At 54.2% G+C, this 20443-nt stretch overlaps 4 protein-coding genes across 10 annotated transcripts in view; 3 read left to right on the forward strand and 1 right to left on the reverse strand.

Moving 5' to 3' along the window:
* The first annotated feature begins 1 nt into the window (after position 1).
* AKR7A2 (aldo-keto reductase family 7 member A2) lies at positions 2–4208 on the forward strand. Its single transcript, XM_054647693.2, has 7 exons — positions 2–252; positions 1202–1389; positions 1892–1996; positions 2522–2618; positions 2717–2816; positions 3123–3252; positions 3736–4208. Exons 1-7 carry the CDS (start codon positions 27–29, stop codon positions 3895–3897), a joined length of 1008 nt encoding a protein of 335 aa, XP_054503668.1. The 5' UTR covers positions 2–26; the 3' UTR covers positions 3898–4208.
* A 385-nt stretch (positions 4209–4593) lies between these two features.
* On the reverse strand, positions 4594–7269 carry MRTO4 (MRT4 homolog, ribosome maturation factor). Its single transcript, XM_054647694.2, has 8 exons — positions 7139–7269; positions 6677–6735; positions 6484–6587; positions 6315–6396; positions 6033–6100; positions 5568–5719; positions 5074–5150; positions 4594–4888 (listed from the first exon to the last, which is right to left on the reverse strand). Exons 1-8 carry the CDS (start codon positions 7164–7166, stop codon positions 4742–4744), a joined length of 717 nt encoding a protein of 238 aa, XP_054503669.1. The 5' UTR covers positions 7167–7269; the 3' UTR covers positions 4594–4741.
* Positions 7150–19311, forward strand: EMC1 (ER membrane protein complex subunit 1). Of its 2 annotated transcripts, XM_077190349.1 has the most exons (24): positions 7150–7439; positions 7529–7653; positions 7889–7954; positions 8499–8592; positions 9167–9295; positions 9409–9535; positions 9860–10009; positions 10654–10821; positions 11144–11215; positions 11593–11652; positions 11863–11985; positions 12184–12280; positions 12962–13078; positions 13421–13429; positions 13902–14101; positions 14351–14500; positions 14832–14993; positions 15228–15347; positions 15558–15695; positions 16006–16179; positions 16728–16938; positions 17402–17486; positions 17976–18105; positions 18284–19311. In XM_077190349.1, exons 1-24 carry the CDS (start codon positions 7165–7167, stop codon positions 18461–18463), a joined length of 3162 nt encoding a protein of 1053 aa, XP_077046464.1. In that variant the 5' UTR covers positions 7150–7164; the 3' UTR covers positions 18464–19311. The 2 variants fall into 2 exon arrangements, with proteins under 2 accessions (XP_077046464.1, XP_054503660.2); XM_054647685.2 differs by lacking the exon at positions 13421–13429.
* A 699-nt stretch (positions 19312–20010) lies between these two features.
* The window catches only part of UBR4 (ubiquitin protein ligase E3 component n-recognin 4), a 94416-nt gene continuing 93983 nt past the window's right edge, over positions 20011–20443 (forward strand). For all 6 annotated transcript variants that reach the window (XM_077190368.1, XM_077190369.1, XM_054647799.2 and 3 more), the window contains exon 1: positions 20011–20168. In XM_077190368.1, coding sequence (XP_077046483.1) covers positions 20038–20168 — 131 coding nt within the window. In that variant the 5' untranslated portion in view covers positions 20011–20037. The remainder of the gene's footprint in view (positions 20169–20443) is intronic.

A 20443-nucleotide genomic window follows, 5' to 3' on the forward strand; every position in this document is an offset into this window, starting at 1 on the left:
GGGCGGGGCGGGGCCGCGCAGGCGCGATGGCGGCGCGGGCGGCGATGGCGGCGGTGGCGGGCGGCGGGGCCCGGCCCGCCGTGGTGCTGGGCGCTATGGAGATGGGCCGGCGAGCCGGGCCCGAGGCGAGTGCCGAGCTGCTCCGCGCCTTCCTGCGCCGCCGATACCGCCTCGTCGACACCGCCTTCATGTACGCGAACGGCGAGTCCGAGCGCATCCTGGGCGCGCTGCTGGCCGGCGGCACCGAGCCCGGTAGGGCGGCGGAGGGCGGGCTGCCCTCGGGGGAGAGGGGCTGCCCTAAGGAGAAGGGGCCGCTTTGCCAGGCTGACACTGTCCTTGAGGAGAAGGGACTTGGCCTGGACTCCTTCTGTGAGGAGAGGAGTCTTTCCTGAGGAGAAGGGATTTCCCCGAGGAGAGAAATGCTGGGAACCGTGCCCTGAGGAGAGGATCCTCCCTTGAGCAGGGTCGTCCCTGGGGAGAGGGGCTCAGCTCTTCTGCCAGGCTGACACTGTCCTTGAGGAGAAGGGACTTGGCCTGGACTCCTTCTGTGAGGAGAGGGGTCTTTCCTGAGCAGGGATTGCCCTGAGGAGAGGGGACTTGCTGGGAGCTGTGCCCTGAGGAGAGGGTCCTCCCTTGAGGAAGGTCGTCCCTGAGGAGAGGGGCTCAGCTCTTCTGCCAGGCTGACACTGTCCTTGAGGAAGCAAGACTTGCCCAGGACTCGTTCCCCGAGGAGCAGGGTCTTCCCTGTTAGGCTATTGCCTCCCTGAGGAGATGGCACTTCCCTGGGGAAGGAGAAAGAGAGGGGTCATCCCTGCCAGTCTGAGGCCGTTCCCAGGGACAAGGGCGGTCCCCAGAGTCCATTCCCTGAGGACAGGGATCTTCTCTGCCAGGATGACTCCCTCCTCAAGGAAAATGGACTTGCCCCAGGCCCATCCCCTTAGGACAAGAGTTTTCCCTGCTGATGCCATGCCTGAGGGGAAGGGACCCCCGTGCTAGTGCTGAATCCCAAAACCTTGAGGAGCAGACCCCCCCTGCCTGGGGCAGACCCTCAGTCCCTGCACAGAAGAGCCCCCTCTGCCAGGCTGATGGGATTCCTGAGCAAAGGCACCTTCCCTGAAACACCTCAAACACTTATATCACTTGTCCCCACTCCCCTCCTCAAGGTGGAAACATCATTGCTCATTCCTCCTCTCTCTGCCAGTGGAACTGGCCACCAAGGCCAACCCGTGGGATGGGAAGACGCTGAAGCCGGAGAGTGTGCGCTCCCAGCTGGACACGTCCCTGGAGAGGCTGCAGAGGACGAGTGTGGAGCTCTTCTACCTCCACGCTCCTGACCACGGCACCCCGGTGGAGGAAACCCTGCGTGCCTGCAACGAGCTGCACAAAGAGGTGAAGTGCAGAGTCCAAGCCTGGGCAGTCCTTGATTCCCTCCTTCCCACTGCTTTGTTTAAACCAGGGCTGCTTGTTGTGCCCATCTGCAGCACTGGGTTTGTGCAGCTCTGCGGAGACAGAGCCCAGGGCAGAGCTGAGCAGCCACTGCTCTTTGTGTGCTCACGTGGTGCACTTTGTTCCCAAGAGCTCTTGGAACATCTGGACTTTGCTTCCAGCCCTGTTAACAGTCTGGGTTAAGATTAGTGCTGGTAATGGGTAAGGAATTCCTGAGTTTCGTTTACCTGGTTATATCATTTAAACTAGAAGGTGTGAATTCCAAATGAACAGAATATTTTTGTCATGTCTTAATAATTCATAGTCTGTCAGAAAAGGTGGACAGGAATTAACCCTTCTGGACTAAAATTTGGTGACTGTCCTTTTCACTCTACCCATCTTGTGCTGTCTGGGTCCAGATGAACTTTGAAACACTGGAAGTGAATTCCCTTTTATTCCTCTGCAGGGGAAGTTTAAAGAGCTTGGCCTGTCAAACTACGCCGCGTGGGAGGTGGCAGAAATCTGCACCATCTGCAAGTACAACAACTGGGTGATGCCAACTGTGTACCAGGTGAGGGAGGGGGGAAGCTTGGATTTGGGCTCCCCAAATCTAGGACCAGCCCCAGTGTGCCACATAAACACAGAAGGAATCTGCTGCAGTTAGTCTGGGAAGTCACAGACTCATTGAGGTTGGAAAAGACCTCCAGTCCCAGCTGTGCCCAGTGCCCACCTTGTCACCCAGCCCAGAGCTCTGAGTGCCACGTCCAGGCCTTCCTTTGACAGCTCCAGGGATGGGGACTCCAACACCTCCCTGGGCAGCCCCTTCAAGGCCTGAGCACCCTTCCAGTGAGGAAGTCCAGGAAGCTGAGCGAGGTCACTGCTCAGAAACAGCTCAGTGTGTTCATTGCTGGAGCCAGCGACTCCCCTGCCATGGAACTTCAGTTACTGGCAGTCCTTCAGCGAGTCTGTTCCCAAGCAAATCATCACCTTGTATGACCTGAGGCTGCTCTCTGGGATGGGTGTTGCCAGGGAAGGGTGGGAAGAGGCAGCTGCTGTGCCCTGAGCTCTGTGTGAGGCTGTCTCCCACCCCGTGCAGGGAATGTACAACGCGACCACGCGCCAGGTGGAGGCCGAGCTGTTCCCCTGCCTCAGGCACTTCGGGCTGCGCTTCTACGCCTACAACCCGCTGGCAGGTACAGGGTACAGGGACAAGGCTTGGGACAAAGCTCTGAGGAATGGGGGCTCTGCAGAGCCAGCCCATCCCCAAAGCTGCTGCTCCCTTCCCTCCCAGGGGGGCTGCTGACCGGCAAGTACAAGTATGAGGACAAAGACACGCGCCAGCCCACCGGGAGATTTTTTGGGAATGACTGGGCTCAGGCTTACAGGGACAGGTATGTCCTGAGCTGACAGACAAGCAGAAATGGCTGCATGAAAAAAACACTCTAATAGTCAGCTTAGAGGAAGCAGAATTGACCAAAGCTTGGGGTTATGTCAGCACACGTGGTTGGGGCCGTGGTGTGTGACTGAGCTCTGCAGGGTGGTTTTTAGGCTCAGCTTCCTCACAGCTCCCAAGGGAGACTGCAGAAGTTCTCAGAGGCTACAGAGTTGTGTGAGGCTTCCTGAAAGCCTTTAATTGGAATATAGATGTACCACTGACTAGAGGTCCCAAGGGCAATTACAATGGGGTTTTTTGGCAGGTACTGGAAAAAACACAATTTTGAGGGAATTGCACTGGTAGAAAAAGCTCTGAAAGAGGCTTATGGCTCCACTGCACCCAGCCTGACGTCTGCTGCACTGCGCTGGCTCTACAACCACTCCAAACTGCAGGTGAGAGCTTGACTGGGCACTGCTGCCAGCACTCACAAACAGGGAAATTTCAGCGTAGGTGTCTTTTAATCCTGTGGGATTGTGGCATTCCAAAGGGAATATTGCTGTACAGACTGCCCGGCCGTGGCAGTGAGGCAGCTCTGCCTTTTCCCATGTGGTCAGAACTGGCAGCTTCAAGTGGAAGATTTTAGGGGTCTTGGCTTCCCTGCAAGGAGAGGACTCACCTTTCACTGGACTAGGAAACTAATGCTTAGAATTCCTGATGTTCCCCAAATGTTCCTGGAGCCCATCATAAAGTAGGATTTGGCAGCTTCTAAGGATTTGGGGTGCCTTGGGAATGTCCTGGCCTAGTGAGCAGAACTTCTGGTGTCAGTTGCTGAATTCTGGATGTTCTTTAGTGGAAAGAAACGCTTTGTTTGGCCCGCAGTGGCTCGGGAAGTGATCTTTCTTTTGGGATCAGCAACACCTCCCATCTGTTCCCAGGGTTCTCTTGGAGATGCAGTGATCATTGGGATGTCCAACATGGAGCAGCTGGAGCAGAACCTCAACTACAGCGAGGAGGGTCCCCTGCTGCCAGCCGTGGTGCAGGCGTTCGACGAGGCCTGGAACCTGAGTGCCCACGACTGCCCCAACTACTTCCGCTAGGGAGGGAAGGCTGGCACACCCAGCCCAGGCTCTGCAGACTGGGGAGAGGTGCTGCCCACCCTGCCCTCCTATCCACGGCTGGAGGGCTGCAGGTTTTTCCTGAATCAGTGAAGCTTTGTAGGATCCACACCCGTGCCTTATCCTCCCTCGCAGCCCCTCAGCTCCCCCAGCACAGCCCGTGATTCAGGATGCAGCTGATCAGGAAAATGAACACCTTGACGAGGTGAAGGCCCCTGTTCTGCTTTAATGTGAAATCTTAAATAATTACATAGAAGAATAAAATCTCTTTCTAGTGCAGAGCCCATCTCTGACCTGTGCCTGGAACCTGTCATCTCTTTGGCAGCACTTGGGACTTGGAATCACAGAATATCAGGATGGTTTGAGTTGGACAGTCCTTAAATCTCATTTGTTCCACCCCCTACCACAGGCAGGGACACCTTCCACTATCCCAGGGTGCTCCAAGCCCCATGCAGCCTGGCCTTGGATACTTGCAGGGATAAGGCAAAATTCCAAGGGTTGAGCTGAATATCTTCTTCTGTGTCAGAATAACAAACCCTCAGCATCTTTCCCTTTGTGCTCTATCAAAATTCCATTACATTTACGCCCTTCCTACCCAGTTTTCATGTTTGAGCTGGCATTTCCTCAGATCCCAGGATCCACCATCACTAAACAAGAGCAACAGCAGCAGCAACCATCTGAAGTTTCACATAGATATTTATATAAATATAAAAAAAGCATAGGTGGGTCATTTTCTATAAAGATCATCCCAGTCCAGGTGTACCCAGGGAATGGGAATATCCTCCTCTTTTTGTCCCTAAAATAGAACTGTCTCGTGTCCAAGCTGTTAGTCCTCATTGCTGTCATCATCATCCTCCTCCTCTTCCTCCTCCTCTGTGGCATCTCCCACGAGCTTCTGGAAGTCTCCCGTCTCAGAATTCCACAGAAACTTCATGGTGACTTTAAATTCTGCCATCTCGTAGCCAAAGAGTTTCTAGGAGAGGACACAAATCCATCATTCCTGCTTTACTGTCTCTGTGCCCAGTCTAGCAAAACAGTAAATTCTGCTTCCAGGTGGGAAGTGGAGTAAAGCAAGAACTAAAATAATTGCTGCTGAGTTTTAGGAGATGTGTTAATGAATTATTTTGTGTCAGGAAGCAGGGCTGCTGTGTTACTCACCAGCACACGGGCCTGTTCTGGGGTGAGAACATCCCCTTCCTTGCACACTTCATAATCCGACAGCAGCGTCACCACCCCTGCAGAGCAAAACCCCTGGAAATGGGATCCCAGGCACTGGGGGCTCCCCTGGAACGTGGGGGCAGAGCCAGCACTCCCTCCAACACCACCCCTTGGAGCTGACACCTTCCCATGCAGCATCAGAGCACCCCAAGGAGAGGGGTGAGATCAGCTCCAAAACCCCACGCCTGGTTCCTGAGTGGGTTTTGAGCTGTTTCCACTGGAAAGGGAAGGCATGCTGCAGAAATCTGGGGGCTTTACTCAGCCTCTGACACGACTTTGGGAACAACAGCACAATGACAGAAGGAGTTCTAGCCCCAGCCCACAAGGACAAAGGTGTCCCTCAGTTTCCTCCAGCCCCAAATGCTACTCTGTGTGTAGCACTGTCCCTCAGGGATCCCAGCTGCACAGCAAACCCCAGCCTGGCCCTGCTGTACCTTTCTTCAGCGCCGTGGGCAGCCCCAGCTGCCGCAGCTGCGGCTCCATGGAGTGGGGGAACTGCTCCAGGGGCCCCGTGTCCAGGCTGACCCCGTAGGGAGCCTTGTTCCCAGCACGGGCAAAGTCCAGCTCCCGGAACCTGGAGAACCACCTGGGACAGAGCAGGGCAACAGGAGCTTCAGCTGGGGCAGGAACAGCCCTGGGCTCCGACAGGGGCTGGGCCACGGCCTCCCCAGGATCTGGTCCTGCTTAGGGAGGTTTTGGCTGCCCCTGGATCCCTGGAATGCCCAAGGGGGTGGAATGAGATGGGCTTGAAGGTCCCTCCCAGCCCAAACCCTTCCATGATTTCTGCTGTCACAGGAGGGGCTGACAAAGGCCCATGAGAGCATCCCTGCTCTAAGGGAAGCAGCAGGGCCTGTTGGGGTTTTGTGGCAACAGAAAGGCTGTGCCAGGCTGGTACTCACTCATCCACCTCGTCCCTGGTGCGGTTGGTGAAGAGCAGGCCGACCTCCCCTCTCAGGTGTTTGCTGACCTGAAAGAAAGGAGCAGCCATGGGGACTGGGGAGCAGCAGGGACTCACCTGCAGGGGCTCAGTCCTGCACTGCTGCACCTAACAGAGCCCTCGTGGCAGGACATGGATGGACTCAGTTAACACTCCCACAGAACAGTGACCCTGGGATGTGATTCCAGGATGTGGAATGCACCAGGTGAAGCTTTGGGACACCCAGAGGAAGCCCAGCAGGTACCTTGTGCAGGTTCTCCTTGTACTCGCTGCTCGGCTCCCGGCCCAGCGCCACCATCATCACCTTGTTCTTCCCGAAGAAGATCCTGCCCAGGAGGAGGAGGAGGAGGAGGAAGATGTCAGCCCTGGAGCCCCCCCTTGGGCAGCCCCACCCCGCAGCACCCCCTGCCCACCTGCTGTGCTTCCAGGCGTTCCGCACATCCTTCAGCTTGTTGTTCCTCATGTTGGCCACGGAGAAGACGAAGATGTACTTGTAGGTGTCCACACAGCGCCGCAGCTGCGGGGGAGCCGTTACCGGGACGGGCACCGGGGGAACGGGCAGGACAGGGAGAGGGGACAGGGGAGAGGGCTCGGGGCCAGACTCACCTCGGTGATCAGCGCCTGCTTGGCTTCCAGCCCCTTGCGGGGCGTCCGCGTCAGGGACACTGGGGGGAGAGGAGGGAGAGAGAGTCAGGGAGCGGTGGGGAGGGAGGGGGGAATGGAGGATGGGAGAGGGGATGGAGGATGGGAGAAGGGACCGGGAGGGGATGGTGATGGAGAAGGGAACGGAGATGGGCAAGGAGATAGGGATCGGGTAAAGGACAAGGGAAGGGGACGGGAAGAGGGCGATGGATGGGGCCGAGAAATGAGAAAACAACGGAAAAGGGGGCAGGAGTAGGGAAGGGGACGGTGAAGGGGGTGGGGAGAGGGACGGGGGCGATGAGGGATGGGATCGAGAAATGAGAAAGCGGCGGAGAAGGGGGCAGGAGTAGGGCATGGGACAGGACCGGCGGTGTAGAGGGATGTGCCCGTCGGGGTGCCTAGGGCTCGCTAAAGCCCCGCTCCCACCTTTGCGGTCCCGCTTGGACTTGGGCATGGCTCCGCCGTGCTCCGAGGCCCCCGCTCCGCGCGCGGCCTGCCGGGAGCGGCCGGGGCTGTCCCGCGCGGTGCCTGCGCGCTCCCCGCGGTGCTGGCGCCCTTTCCCCGCGCAGGCGGCGGCGCGGGCAGCCCCGCGGTGCAGAAGGCCCCCGGGCTCCGGGGCCGCTGTCATGGCGGCGGGGCCGCTGTCGGTCCGGGCCCTGCTGCCCGTCCTGCTCCTGCTGCCCTGGGCCGCCGCCGTCTACGAGGACCAAGTGGGCAAGTTCGACTGGTGAGCGCCGGGGTCCCGCCGGGTTGGTTCCCCCTTCCCGCGGACAGGCCCCGGTTCCATTTCAGCGGCGCTGCCGTTCCCTCTCGCAGGAGGCAGCAGTACGTGGGGAAGCTCAAGTTCGCCTCCTTGGAGGCCTCGCAGGGCTCGAAGAAGCTCGTTGTGGCTACCGAGGAGAACGTGGTGGCCGCCCTGAACTCGCGGAGCGGCGAAATCCGTGAGTGGCCGCTTTGAAGGTCGCTGAGGGCTGTCGCTGGTTTAACTCTGAGGGTCCCTGCGGGTGCCGGTGTTTAACGCTGCTGAGCGGCCCCGGCGGGCGGGAGGGCTCGGCCGGCGGCTCGGAGCCCTGTCTGAGGGCTGGCTCCGTGAGCAGCCCGGGTTTAACCCCTGTTAGTATCGCAGGAACGCCTGTGCGGGCACAAATGCCCTCTCCCTTGCTCTGTCTCTCGCAGTGTGGCGCCATGTGGACAAGGGCACCCCGGAAGGAGCCATCGATGCCATGCTGATCCACGGGCAGGGTAAGGCTGTGACAGATGAGTAATGCCCTGATTGACGCTCACAATTAACAGACAGATAACATGTATACACGCTAAGAACAGTTTTATAGATTTATAGTTTTTCCCCCTCGTGTGGTTATCAAGGACAGCCGGGTTGGGACATTTGGGGGAGTTGTCACTATGGAACACCTGAGCTCCAGTCAGGATTTGAGGAAGTGATCTCCACCACTGGACAGTGAGGAAGGGGTTGATGGACAGAACTTTGGGAAAGGCTATAGGGTTAAAAGGCCAAACCCCCATTGTGTGGGTGAGCACGTGGTGGGGAAAATCCTCTGCTCCCAGCACTGTAACATTTTCTCTATTCAGCCTTCTGTTGTATTTTTGAAAACCTTTCTAAATTTCTGCAAAGTGAGTGGCTGTTTCTCACAGGGGCACATGGCGGGCTGGGCAGGGCTCCTGGAGTGTGGAGCCAGCCTTGGAGCACAGGCTGGGCGTGCAGAGCCCATCCCTTTGCTGGCCCATGCTGGGTGCCAGCGCTGTGTTTGTCCCCTCCCCTCCTCTCCAGATGCCATCACCGTGTCCAACGCTGGGCGGATTCTGCGCTCCTGGGAGACCAACATTGGGGGCTTGAACTGGGAGACCTCCCTGGACACTGGCAGGTGGGAGTTCCTGCCTGCAGGATTTGTTCTCCTTGGAGGGCTGCTCTGGGAAGGAAAAAACAGGTCATGGACTCAGTCTGGGTTTGCACTGTAGAGAAAGATTAGTCAGATGTAAAGGTTCCAGAACAAATTTTGGGTGAATTCTTTGTGAATGCCTGAACCTTGCAGAGAATCGCTGAGGTTGGAAAAGCCCTCCCAGATCATGGAGTCCAAGCTGTGACCAATCCCCACCTTGTCCCCAGCCCAGAGCACTGAGTGCCATGTCCAGGCCTTGGACACCTCCAGGGATGGACACTCCAAACCTCCCTGGGCAGTTCCAAGGCCTAAGCACCCTCTCCATGGGGAAGTTCCTGCTGATGTCCACCCTGAGCTGCCCTGGCCCAGCCTGAGGCCGTTCCCTCTGCTCCTGTCCCTGTTCCCTGGAGCACAGCCCGACCCCCTGGCTGTCCCCTCCTGTCAGGAGCTGTGCAGAGCCACCAGGGCCCCCCTGAGCCTCCTTTGCTCCAGGCTGAGCCCCTTCCCAGCTCCCTCAGCCTAGGAAAAGAATTCCCTAATGGCTGGTGCCTGTGCTCAGTTTCCAGGGGGCTGCCCTGGTGGGGCTCCCTGAGGCAGTGAAGTACGTGGCAGTGCTGAAGAAGGCGGCCCTGTCTCTGCACTACCTGTCCAACGGGCACCAGAAGTGGGTGGAACAGCTGCCTGAAAGGTGAGAACTCCTCTAAGGAGAGGTGTGAGCCCCTGGCACGGGGCTGCACCTGCCTTGTGCTGCTGCAGACTGCAGTGTGAGTGAGAGGCTGATGCTTCATGCCTGTCTTGCAGTGAGAGCACTCAGTACGAGCTGCTGTACTCCCGTGGCACCGGGCTGATCCACGTGGTTGGCATCGTTCCCCAGAGCCACCTGAGCGTGCTGACCTTCAGCGTAGAGGATGGGGAAATCACAAGACAGGTAGGGGAGCCAGAATGCTGGATTTGATGGGAACAAATGCACTTCCAACCCTGTGGTGTGGTGGGCAGAGAAATCAATTGTTGTGCCACAGAGAACCCTCCCTTTCCCTGAGGCATTGCCTCCACACCAGAGATTTCATGACTGAATGCCCTGGAAGCCAAACTGAGCCAGGCTGGCAGCTGTTAGCCAAGATTATCCACAACCCTCAGGCTGACAGGTAGTTTTTGTCAGCTGTGGCTAAAAATAACTGACTTAACTTGCCTCTGTGTGCCCGTGGGTGCAGTGCAGGCTGAGTGCTGCTGAGCTGGCTGTGTCTCTCTGCAGGTGAGGGTGGCAGCCCCGTGGCTGGGGGCCCTGCAGGGCCCCTGTGCTGTGGTGGGGGAGGCTGTGCTGGTGTGCGTGGACACGGCCACGCGCTCGCTGCACGTCTGTGCCCTGGACACGGAGCAGGACCTGAGGAACATCCCCCTGCAGGTGAGCACTCCTGTCATTCCTCACCCAGCTGGTCTGGTTCCAGCTGGAACTGGTTCCCTGTGGTGGCAGCCTGGTCAGATAGAGAGAAAGCTAGATGAGTTTTCCCAGGATTGGCCTGGGAAACAGGAGGGAGCTGGAGAGAGAGAATTCTAAACAATTGCCCCTGGTGTTTGTAATAAGCTGTATTGCCCAAACCTTTGTTTATCAAAGGGTGGCTTCTTAATCAGCCAGTGGTGATGTTGTTTTAATTAATGGACCAATCAGGTCCACCTGTATAGGGTATAAAAAGCACTGGCTTTCTTAATAAAGTGAATTAGCCTTCTGTGAATGTCTTGAGAGTCTCTGTCACTCATTACCTGGTTCTGACCTGTTATGGTGACATCTCCCCAGTCTGTTGGTGAGCTGGGGGGTGACTGGAGATGGGGGGGGTCACGCTCTGTAAATTGAGGGAAGAGTGGGAAAGCTTTTTGTCTGCTCTTCCTTCTGGATTGATGTCTTCTGAGCTTTGCTCCAATGGAGCCTCAGCCTTCCCTGCTCCTGCTCTGTCCCCTGACTCAGGGGATCTCTGGCTGCTGCTGAGGGGAGGGAGCTGTTGGTCCCACTGCAGGATGACTGCCCAGCACATGTGCTTGTCTCCCCTGCAGTCCCTGGAGCTGGAGTTTGCAGATGACTTCCAGGCCAGGATCTTGGCCACTCAGCCCAGTGTGACCAGTGCCTCACGGACTCAGTTCTTCCTGCAGCTGTCCCCAAGTCACTTCTCCCTGCTGCAGTACAAGCAGGGGCTGCTCAGCCACCTCCGGGACTTCCAGCAGGTGAGAGATGGACCAGGGCCAGTGCACCTGAACATCCTTCACCCTGCTGGGCCAGCTGGCAGCTTCTACAACTCTCAGTAACTCTGGGCAGCATGGCTCAAAAATCTGTAGCAGGTAACTGCTCCCATCTTTATGAGATGTAGGATTTTTTTTGTTTTTGAGCTGGGAGAAACAACACAATTCAAAATTTGGCTGTGACAGTTCACCTGCTTTCAATTTCACTGTGGTTTTATTTACTTCACAAGTACTTTTTAGTGAGGTTTAGGGGTTTCTTGAGGGCTTTTTTTTTAATGATTTCTTGCTATTTTTTTTCCTTTTCCAGGCAGCTCTAGTGAGTTTTGCAACAACTGGGGAGAAGACGGTGGCTGCTGTGCTGACCTGCAGGAGTGAACTGGTGAGCACAATTCCTGTCCTCTGGGACCAGCCCACTGGGGTTTCACAGGCCCAGGATGGGGAGCCCCTTGAGGAAGAGGAGGATTTGATAAGTTTCAGTGATAACACAAGCAGGGCTTGGTTATGTCCAGCTCAGTGAATATCCTGTTTCAGGAAGGTGGGCATTGACAAGTATTGGCTTTCCTGATCCACAGAGGACTTCAGTTCTTGGGGATATCAAACATTCATTTTTATCAGAAACAAAATAGAACAGAACAGAGCTGTTTCCTGCCTGATATCACAGGCAAGCTGAGATTTGTCAGGCAGTTGAAAACTTAATTTTTTTATCCTTTACTGGTGTCTGAAGCCATGTTACATCTCCTCTCATCCTCACTTCAGAAACCTGGAAGCTCTGAAGGGCTCCAAGCTGGCAGCACTCTGGAGGATGCCCGCAGGCAGGTATGGGCTGCTCTTGTTCCCAAGTTCTTGTCAGGCCATTTTATTCCTTCACCTGCAGGAGCAGAATGACAGAGGTCTTACACCAGCTGTACAACCTAAAAATACAGCCTAAAAATATCTTAAAGGCCCAGTTTTTTGCTGGGCATGGAATGCTGCTGCAGGATTTGGTGTGGTGTGGGTGTAACCCTTGTTTTCTGCCCATTGCTACAGGATTCCTTAACCTGCTCCAATCAAACCTACAACATAAACCTCTACCTGGTTGAGACTGGGCAAAGACTGTTGGACACCACAATCACCTTTACCCTGGAGCAAGGAGGGGCCAAGCCTCAGCAGGTGAGCAGGGAGGGGTTATTTCAGTCCCTGCAGTGCTCCCCCTTCCCTGCTTTGGCAGCCAAGGAAAAGCATGCCAGGGATTCCAGCATCACTTTGCTCTGGTTTCACCTGATTTCTGCTGTCTTCAAGGAGATGATGTGATCATTAATCTTGCTCTTTTCCTTGCCTCTTTTGGTTTGGTTTGTTTTTTTTTCCCAGCTGTACATCCAAGTTTTCCTGAAGAAGGATGACTCCGTGGGCTATCGAGCCTTGGTGCAGACAGAGGACCACATGCTCATGTTCCTCCAGCAGCCAGGTGCCTTCCAAACCCAGCTTCCTCCCTTTGTAACAGTCACCAGGACAAAATTCTGTGTCCTTAAGGATTGTATTTTATCATTACTTTCCTTGGAAACTGAAGAAATTAATTTTAACTCTCCTGAGTCCCACAAAAGACACAGGAGACTTTCACCCTCACCTGGACAAACAATTCTGCCCTGCTTTGTGTGGGCAGAGCCTTTGGTTTTCAGGGCTTTTCTGCAAATTTCAAAACTTTTTTTGTAGGATGAGAGTGTAAGTTCTGGTGTGGATCTTTCTCAAAGATTTTCAGATAAGGTCCTCGTGGCAAAAATGTTAATTTGCAGAAAGGGTTGAAAGTCCCATCTCAGCAACAGGAATTTGTGGGACTCTAAAGGAATCCAGGGGTTCACACTGTGAATCTCTTGTTTTAATGAGATCCAGACTCAATGACTGGATCCCTTTTAAAGCACCAGGTTGCTTTTACTGATCCTGAGGTTTTCTTCCCAGAAGTGGCTCCTGTTTCATGAAGTATTTGTCTTTTATGAAATAATTAATTATAGTAGATATTTATACACTGTTTTGCATTTATTTAGAGGTGATTGCATTTCAGGGTTGTGCTGAAAGATACTCTTATATTGAGTGAGTTAGTTCCCAAATATTAAGTTGATTTTTCCAATATTCTGCTCTTATTTCTTTCCAGGAAAAGTTGTGTGGAGTAGAGAGGAGTCACTGGCAGAGGTGGTAAGCTTGGAGATGGTGGATCTGCCTCTGACAGGTGCACAGGCTGAGCTGGAGGGAGAATTTGGAAAAAAAGCAGGTGAGTTTAACAGAATTACCTCTCTGAGTTTGTTTTCCTTCCTAAATAAATGTGTTTATTGTTTTTTGTTTACTCTGAGCTGAGAGATTAATTTAAATCTCTACTGATGCCAATTAAATTGAGCAGAAAGAAACCCTTTTCTGTCTAAACTTTGGAAATCCAATCCAGATGACATGAATACATTGCATTGTTACATTAAAAAAACCAATCAGCAGCAGTAGGAGGGATTTGGGCCATGTCTCCTGAATGTTTTCTGTGGCTCTTTCTGGAAGATTCATTTCCAATAGCTTTTTTTTTTTGTTTTTTGCTTTGTTTTGTCTTTCCTTGCTGTCCTGGATGCAGCCATCCAAGGTAACCCCATCCTGCATGGAGTGTGCTCTGCTCCTGCCCAAAGCTTCTGGTGCCACTGCTCCCCTCTGCTTGCTCTCCTCAGGGGCTGAAACAGAGTTGAAATCCGGTGTTTTGGTTACTTTAAGAATTTAAATACAAACCCTGATTGGGCAGAATTAAGGATTTTTAATTGCTCTGAGGGATTTCTGTAGAGGTGGGGCAGCTGTAAGTGGGCACAGTGAGAAGGAACACAAAATCCTCTGCATGAAGGTTTGCTTTCAGTTGATCAGGGCATATTTTGGAATGAGTGTAGAGTGGGAAAGGTTGGTAAATGCCAGAGTCTGTGACAGAAATGGCAACTGTAACTTACTGCAGAGGGGGAGGCAGGGAGCCAGCCCAGGTTTGTGCATGGCAGCGTTTGACAGCACAGTTTCAGCCCTGGGGTGGGATGGGTGTGTTTTCCCTCCTGCTCTCACTGTGGTGCCCCTTGCAGATGGTTTGCTGGGAATGTTCCTGAAAAGACTCTCATCCCAGCTCATCCTGCTGCAAGCCTGGACTGCCCATCTCTGGAAGATGTTCTATGATGCCAGGAAGCCCCGGAGCCAGATTAAAAATGAGATTAACATTGACAACTTGGCCAGAGACGAGTTCAACCTCCAGAAAATGATGGTGATGGTCACTGCCTCGGGCAAGGTGAGGAGGCCAGGGCAGGAATCTGTTTCCAGGCTGGAGCAAAGAGTCTCAGCTCTGAATTCTCAGCCCTGTTTTTAGCCAGGCTTGGGCAGAAATAATGGGGAGATGCACGGGATGTTTGTGGTGGATCTAAAGGGAGACTAAGGCTCAGCTTTCTTTGGGGTATAACAGAGAAGGATGTAGTGCTTGAATGGGAGAGGTGTTTCCTAAACTTTGGCTTTCCTGTGTTTCCCATGTGTTTTTCCTCAGCTTTTTGGCATTGAGAGCAGTTCTGGCACCATCCTATGGAAGCAATACCTCAGGAATGTGAGACCAGGCTCCTCCTTCAAGCTGATGGTGCAGAGAACAACAGCCCATTTCCCCCACCCTCCACAGTGCACTCTGCTTGTCAAGGACAAGGTGAGGCCCTTTCCTGCCCCTCCATGGGCATAGAAATCTGCCCTTGGACAGGGCAATAAAACCATCTTCTTGGGCATCACCTGCTTGTCACTGATGGGGGGATGGCAGGGGAGAAAGATCTGGAGGGAAGCAGACACAGAAGCCTAAGTATGATTGTGGTTGTTGTAGACAAATGCAGGATAAGTTTGGACAAATGTGTATTTCCAAACAGAATATTTTCAGGATGGAGTAGCTGAACACAGGGTATGAATAATCAACACTAGCAAGTAAAAGTTAAAAAAACACCCTTTTTTTGGACTTAAAAAGAGGCAGAACTTACCCTGTTTTTCAGGAAACCAAGATGAGTTTTCTGTACGTCTTTAACCCCATCTTTGGGAAGAGAAGCCAAGTAGCTCCTCCTGTTCTGAAACGTCCCATTCTCCAGACTTTGCTTCTGCCTATTATGGACCAAGACTATGCCAAAGTGCTGCTCCTGATTGATGATGAGTACAAGGTAAATTGCTTTGCCTGGAGGCAGTTTTCTTTACATTCTGGTTAATTATTCCCCTCCCTTTTGGAACAAGATGGAAAAAAATGCCATTGAGGCACATTTCACACAAAACTATGAGGTTATTCTGGTAAGACAGACCTTATCTTGATAAACATGTTAAAAATAATCCTTCTGGTTCATTCTGGGATGAGTTTTTTGTCTGTATCAGTTGTTTCTAACCTAATTTTTCTTTTCCAGGTTACACCTTTCCCAGCCACTAAAAACGTCCTTCGCCAGTTAGAAGAAATAGCCCATTCCATCTATTTTTACCTAGTTGATGCTGAGCAAGGAAAACTCTCTGGATTCAGGCTGAAAAAGGTATGGAAGGCCCATTGCACTTCCCTGAATGCCCAATGGATAATGGCAGGTCTCAGTTCCCTTCATGGAGCTTTGCTCAGCTGAACCTTCAGCCTCAAACTGCGCCGAAGGAACTTGGGAAACCCCAAAGCAAGGGCATCTGCATCCTGCTCGTGGAGATGGTGTCCTTGGAAGATGAGATCCAAGCTCCCACCTGCTTTTTCCCTGCAGGACCTGAGCACAGAGGAGAGCTGGGAGGTGGCCATCCCCACGGAGGTGCAGAGGATTGTGGCTGTCAAGGGGAAGAGGTCCAACGAGCACGTGCACTCCCAGGGCCGCGTGATGGGCGACCGCAGCGTCCTCTACAAGGTGCTGCTGAGCTCTCTGCTGGCTTTTTGTTGAGGGTTTATGCCATGGGGAGATGCCAGTACCATTCCCTACATTGGGATGAGCTGCCCTGTGGTGCCAGTTTTTCTTTCTGAGCACCAGTGTCTCAGTGGAAGAATGCTCACTTTGATGTTTTAATGCAGCAGTTAAGTCAGTCACAGTCTGAAATTGTGGAAATAGCAGCTTGATTTCTTGAGGTGATTTATGCTAATGCCCAGTGCCAGATGAAGAGAAGGAAGGAGGTGTCTGTGGCACTGACAGGGGGTCTCAGCTGTTTCTCCTTCATCCCCAGTCCCTGAACCCCAACCTGCTGGCCGTGGTGACCGAGAGCACGGACACGCACCACGAGCGCACCTTCATCGGGATCTACCTCATGGATGGGGTCACGGGCAGGATCATCCACTCCTCTGTGCAGAAAAAGGCCAAGGGGCCCGTGCACATGGTGCACTCTGAGAACTGGGTGGTGGTAAGCTGCTGCTTCTTTGGGGATGCCCCTAAAGTCACATGCTGGACTATATGAAGGTGATAAAAAGCAGTGACCTGTAATGAAGGTCCTTCATGGTGCAAATATGGCAAAATACACGTGTAATGGCAGACTCTGACAGTTTTGTAAGTTTAACAAATTAGCATACCTAAAGAAATCATCCAGTTAGAGGGACAGTGAATCAAGTAATCCCCCATTTCAATTCTGCTCCCACTGAAGCCCCCCCTAGCTTCTAGCTCCCCATTTATTATGTCTGTGATGGAGAAAATGAGATGTCCTTGGTTCATTATATAGCAAAGACTAAATAAGATTCCAGCAAGGTTTGCTTATTGTTCTAAAATCTAAGGGAGGGGTAGGAAGGTGCTACAGTGACTTAACAAGCTATGTAAATATATAATAGCAATCTACAGAGCTACAAATATATAGAAAACGTATAAAAAGCAAAAATCTTTTTGGCATGGAGGCAGTTTAGTGAGCACCCTCTGTGATTATTGGATATTCCCTGATCCTCCTGGAACTCCTGCCTGCAGTACCAGTACTGGAACACCAAGGCCCGGCGCAACGAGTTCACGGTGCTGGAGCTCTACGAGGGCACAGAGCAGTACAATGCCACAGCCTTCAGCTCCCTGGACCGCCCCATCCTGCCCCAGGTCCTCCAGCAATCCTACATTTTCCCCTCTGCCATCAGTGCCATGGAGGCCACCATCACTGAGAGGGGCATCACCAGCCGCCACCTGCTCGGTGAGTGCCTGCTCGGGGAAAGGGGAGCTCTGAAATCCAACAAAATGTGCTTTGCTGCCAAAAACTCGTGCCTGGGGGTTGTGCTGGACTCCTGCAAGTGCAGGGATAAGCACCAGGAGTGTGTCTGTGTTGGCTGTCAGAAAATGTTGTCAAGAATGGCCATGAGGTGCCAGACTCTTTCCAGTGGTGCCCAGAGCAGTAATGGCCATGAACCAAAAACCCAGTGAGTTTCACCCCAACACAAAGAAGAACTTTTCCTTGAGGGTGGCAGGGCAGTGGCACAGGTGCCCAGGGAGGGTCTGGAGACGTTCCAAACCCACCTGGACGCATTCCTGAGTCACCTGCTCCTGGTGACCCTGCCTGGGCAGGGGGGTTGGACTGGGTGATCTCCAGAAGGCCCTTCCAGCCCTGGCTTTTCTGGCATTCTTTGAGATTTTTGAGATGCTTTTCCTTTAATGCACAGTTGGGCTTCCCTCTGGGGCCATCCTGTCCCTTCCCAAGGCTCTGCTGGACCCTCGGCGCCCGGAGATCCCCACGGAGCAGAGCAGGTAGGGAGGGATGAGAACCTCTCTTCTGGGCTCTGCAGAGGGCTGGATTTTGTGTGAAGAGGAACAACCTGTCCTGCCTGGACTCAGAGGAGTCTTGGCACAGAATGAAGGGAAGCTCCTTCAGGTCAGAGGTTGGACTTGATCTTGGAGGTCTTTCCCAACCTGAAGGAATGTGTGTTTCTGTCCCCAGTCTGTGATGATGGGATGCATTTGTGTGTATTACAGCAGGGCAGTGGTTGAACCAGCCTGGTGTCTGTGTTCTCAGGGAGGAGCATTCAGAGGAAATGGATTTTCTAGAGTTACACTTACTTGTAAAACTTAACCTACCCAGCTGATACATTTGATTTTCATCCTGCAGCAGTGATGAACCTGCACTGGGAAAAGCTTCCAGATTTGCTGCTTTAGGGTAGCTTTTGATAATCAGGAGACACTGGTGGCATCTGCTGTGTGCTGCCTGCCTGGGGTTTGATGTCTCCTGGTGCCTTGCAGGGAGGAGAACCTGATCCCATACTCACCAGACGTGCAGATCCACGCCGAGAGGTTCATCAACTACAACCAGACCATCTCCAGGATGAGGGGCATTTACACAGCCCCCTCTGGCCTCGAGTCCACCTGCTTGGTGAGTGCAGGGGGGAGGGGAGGTGCAATTTGGGGGTGGACCTGAATTCTGTAACTCCCATAACAACTGCTCCCAGTGTAACCATCACTCCTTCCCATTCAAACTGTCACCCTGAGGGGATCATTTTGGGGTTTTATGCTCCAAGCTGCACCCCCAGCTCCTGATCTCCCCCCTGCAGGTTGTAGCCTACGGGCTGGACATCTTCCAGACCCGGGTGTACCCCTCCAAGCAGTTTGATGTGCTCAAGGATGACTATGACTACGTGCTGATCAGCAGCGTGCTCTTCGGGCTGGTCTTTGCCACCATGATCACCAAGAGACTGGCCCAGGTGAAGCTGCTGAACAGGGCCTGGCGCTGAGGGAGGCCCAGCCTGGAGAGCAGCTGGACTGGGATCCCAGCCCCCCCCAGGGATGGATCCACAGGCCTCTATTCCATTGGGCTGGAAGATATTTGTGAGGAAAAGCTGCTGGAGGAACAAAACCCGCACTGCCCACGTGTGTCCTGCGAGGAGAAACGGAAGAGATGAAAAATAGAGACTGTTTTAGTCTGGTCTGACTGAAAAAGAAGCTCCCAAACCTCCCTTAAAGCCCCTACCTCAGTGTCTCCCTGGTGTTGGTGAAGAGAACCCTGAGGATGAACCCATCCTGCTCATCCTGGGCTCTCCCTTGCTGCCAGCTGTGCCCCACATCTGGCAGAATGGAAGGGTTGTTGGCTGTGCCAGCTGTGCCCCACATCTGGCAGAATGGAAGGGTTGTTGGCTGTGCCAGCTGTGCCCCACATCTGGCAGAGAAAGGAGGGTTGCTCCAGCTGTGAGGGAGAGACCTTGCGTGATTTCTGTAGAAAAAATGTTGGGATTTGGGTGTCTGGCAGTGGGAAACGGCCTCATGGAGCCACTGACGAAGCTGCAGAGCGAGGGGAGGATTTTGAACCTAAAGCCTCTCCGTGTTCTTTATTTATTATGACAACATCAGTTCCTTCCCATTTGTTTCTAAATTTTCCTGCATTTTTTTTGTGTTCAGAGCTGTGGTCAAGGTGGGGTGGCTCAGGGGGAGGAGCCTCTCAGCGTTTCCATCGGGCTCAAGGCTCTGAGCGCTGTGGGTTTGAATTGTTAAGGTCCAGTTTGACATCGAGTTTGTCCCCCGGGAGTGGCCGTGTCCCCCACACCCCCCACTGTCCAGATCCCAAAATAAAGCTGCGGAGCAGGGAGTGCGTTTGGGCTGCTGAAGTGTTTCTTGGGCGCTATTTGAGGGGCTTGGGCGCTATTTGAGGGGCTCGGGCGCTATTTAAGGGGCTCGGGCGCTATTTAAGTGGGCATTTGCGGCTCTTTGAGTGGGTTTGGGGAGATATTTAGGTGTTTTTTAGGCGTTACTTAGGCGATTTTGCAGGGCTGTTTAGGTGGAGGTTGGGGGCTATTTAGGTGGATTTTGGGGATATTCAGGTGGGTCTTGGGGGGCTGTTGAAGTGTTTTTTTGGGATCATTGAGGTGGGTTTTGAGGTGTTTAAGTGATTTTATGGGGCTATTTCGGTGGGTTTCGAGCTACTTAAGTAGGGATTTTTGACTGTTTAAGCGGGCATTTTTTTGGTATTTACGGGGGGGGATTGTTTTCTTATTTAAGTGTTCTGGGGGACTCTTGAAGCGGTTTTTTTTTCGCTGTTCAGTGTTTTTGGGGTTTTTAGATGATTCCTCGGCCCGCTCCGAGCCCTCCCGGTCCCGGGGCAGCCGCGGGGGCGGGGCGCGCGCACAGCGCATGCGCGGAGCCCCGCCCCGCCTTCCCCGCGCCGCGCACGCGCCGCGCGCCAAAAGTTGCTGACTCACGCAGTGCGCACGCGCTCGCGCCGCGGGCCAATGGGGCGGCGCGACGTTGCGCGGTCGCCGCCCCGCCGGCAGGGGGCGCTGTGCGCGCCGCGGCCCCCGGCCCAGCGCAGCCCAAGATGGCGGCGGGCGGCGCGGGGGCCGCGGCCGGGCCCGGCTGGGACGTGGCCGTACGGCCGCTGCTCTCCGCGTCCTACTCGGCCTTCGACATGAAGGAGCTGCCGCAGCTGCTCGCCTCGGTCATCGAGAGGTGAGCGAGGGCGGGCGGGGGCTGCCGTCCCTCGGCGTCGCCCGCTCAGGGGCAGCGCCGGGGGTGCCGCTGCGGGAGCGGCTGAGGGGCGGCTGAGGCGGGGCCCGGCCGGTGTGAGGGGCCCGGGGCCGGGGTCGGTGCCCGGCGGGGCTGCGGCTGCCCGGGCAAAGCCCTGAGCTCCGTCCCCGGCTCCTCCCGCTGTCCCGGGGCCGGAGCTCTCGGAGGTGCCCTCGGGCCCCATAACGGGCTGAGGGTGCTCGCCCGGCCGCAGCACC

Source organism: Agelaius phoeniceus, chromosome 24 (genome assembly GCF_051311805.1).
Source record: "Agelaius phoeniceus isolate bAgePho1 chromosome 24, bAgePho1.hap1, whole genome shotgun sequence".
NCBI classification, from domain to species: Eukaryota; Metazoa; Chordata; class Aves; order Passeriformes; family Icteridae; genus Agelaius; species Agelaius phoeniceus.

Bases quoted from the DNA above. Each gene is read 5' to 3' on its own strand.
- AKR7A2 (XM_054647693.2), top strand. From the start codon at position 27: ATGGCGGCGCGGGCGGCGATGGCGGCGGTGGCGGGCGGCGGGGCCCGG. The intron at 1,390-1,891 runs GTGAAGTGCAGA...ATTCCTCTGCAG, and splicing joins GCAACGAGCTGCACAAAGAG to GGGAAGTTTAAAGAGCTTGG. The intron at 2,619-2,716 runs GTACAGGGTACA...CTTCCCTCCCAG, and splicing joins CGCCTACAACCCGCTGGCAG to GGGGGCTGCTGACCGGCAAG.
- EMC1 (XM_077190349.1), top strand. From the start codon at position 7,165: ATGGCTCCGCCGTGCTCCGAGGCCCCCGCTCCGCGCGCGGCCTGCCGG. The intron at 14,102-14,350 runs GTGAGGAGGCCA...GTTTTTCCTCAG, and splicing joins TGGTCACTGCCTCGGGCAAG to CTTTTTGGCATTGAGAGCAG. The intron at 16,939-17,401 runs GTGAGTGCCTGC...TTTAATGCACAG, and splicing joins CACCAGCCGCCACCTGCTCG to TTGGGCTTCCCTCTGGGGCC.
- MRTO4 (XM_054647694.2), bottom strand. From the start codon at position 7,166: ATGCCCAAGTCCAAGCGGGACCGCAAAG. The intron at 6,101-6,314 runs GTACCTGCTGGG...CCTTTCTTTCAG, and splicing joins ACAAGGAGAACCTGCACAAG to GTCAGCAAACACCTGAGAGG. The intron at 5,151-5,567 runs GTACAGCAGGGC...TTTGCTCTGCAG, and splicing joins GCCCACGGCGCTGAAGAAAG to GGGTGGTGACGCTGCTGTCG.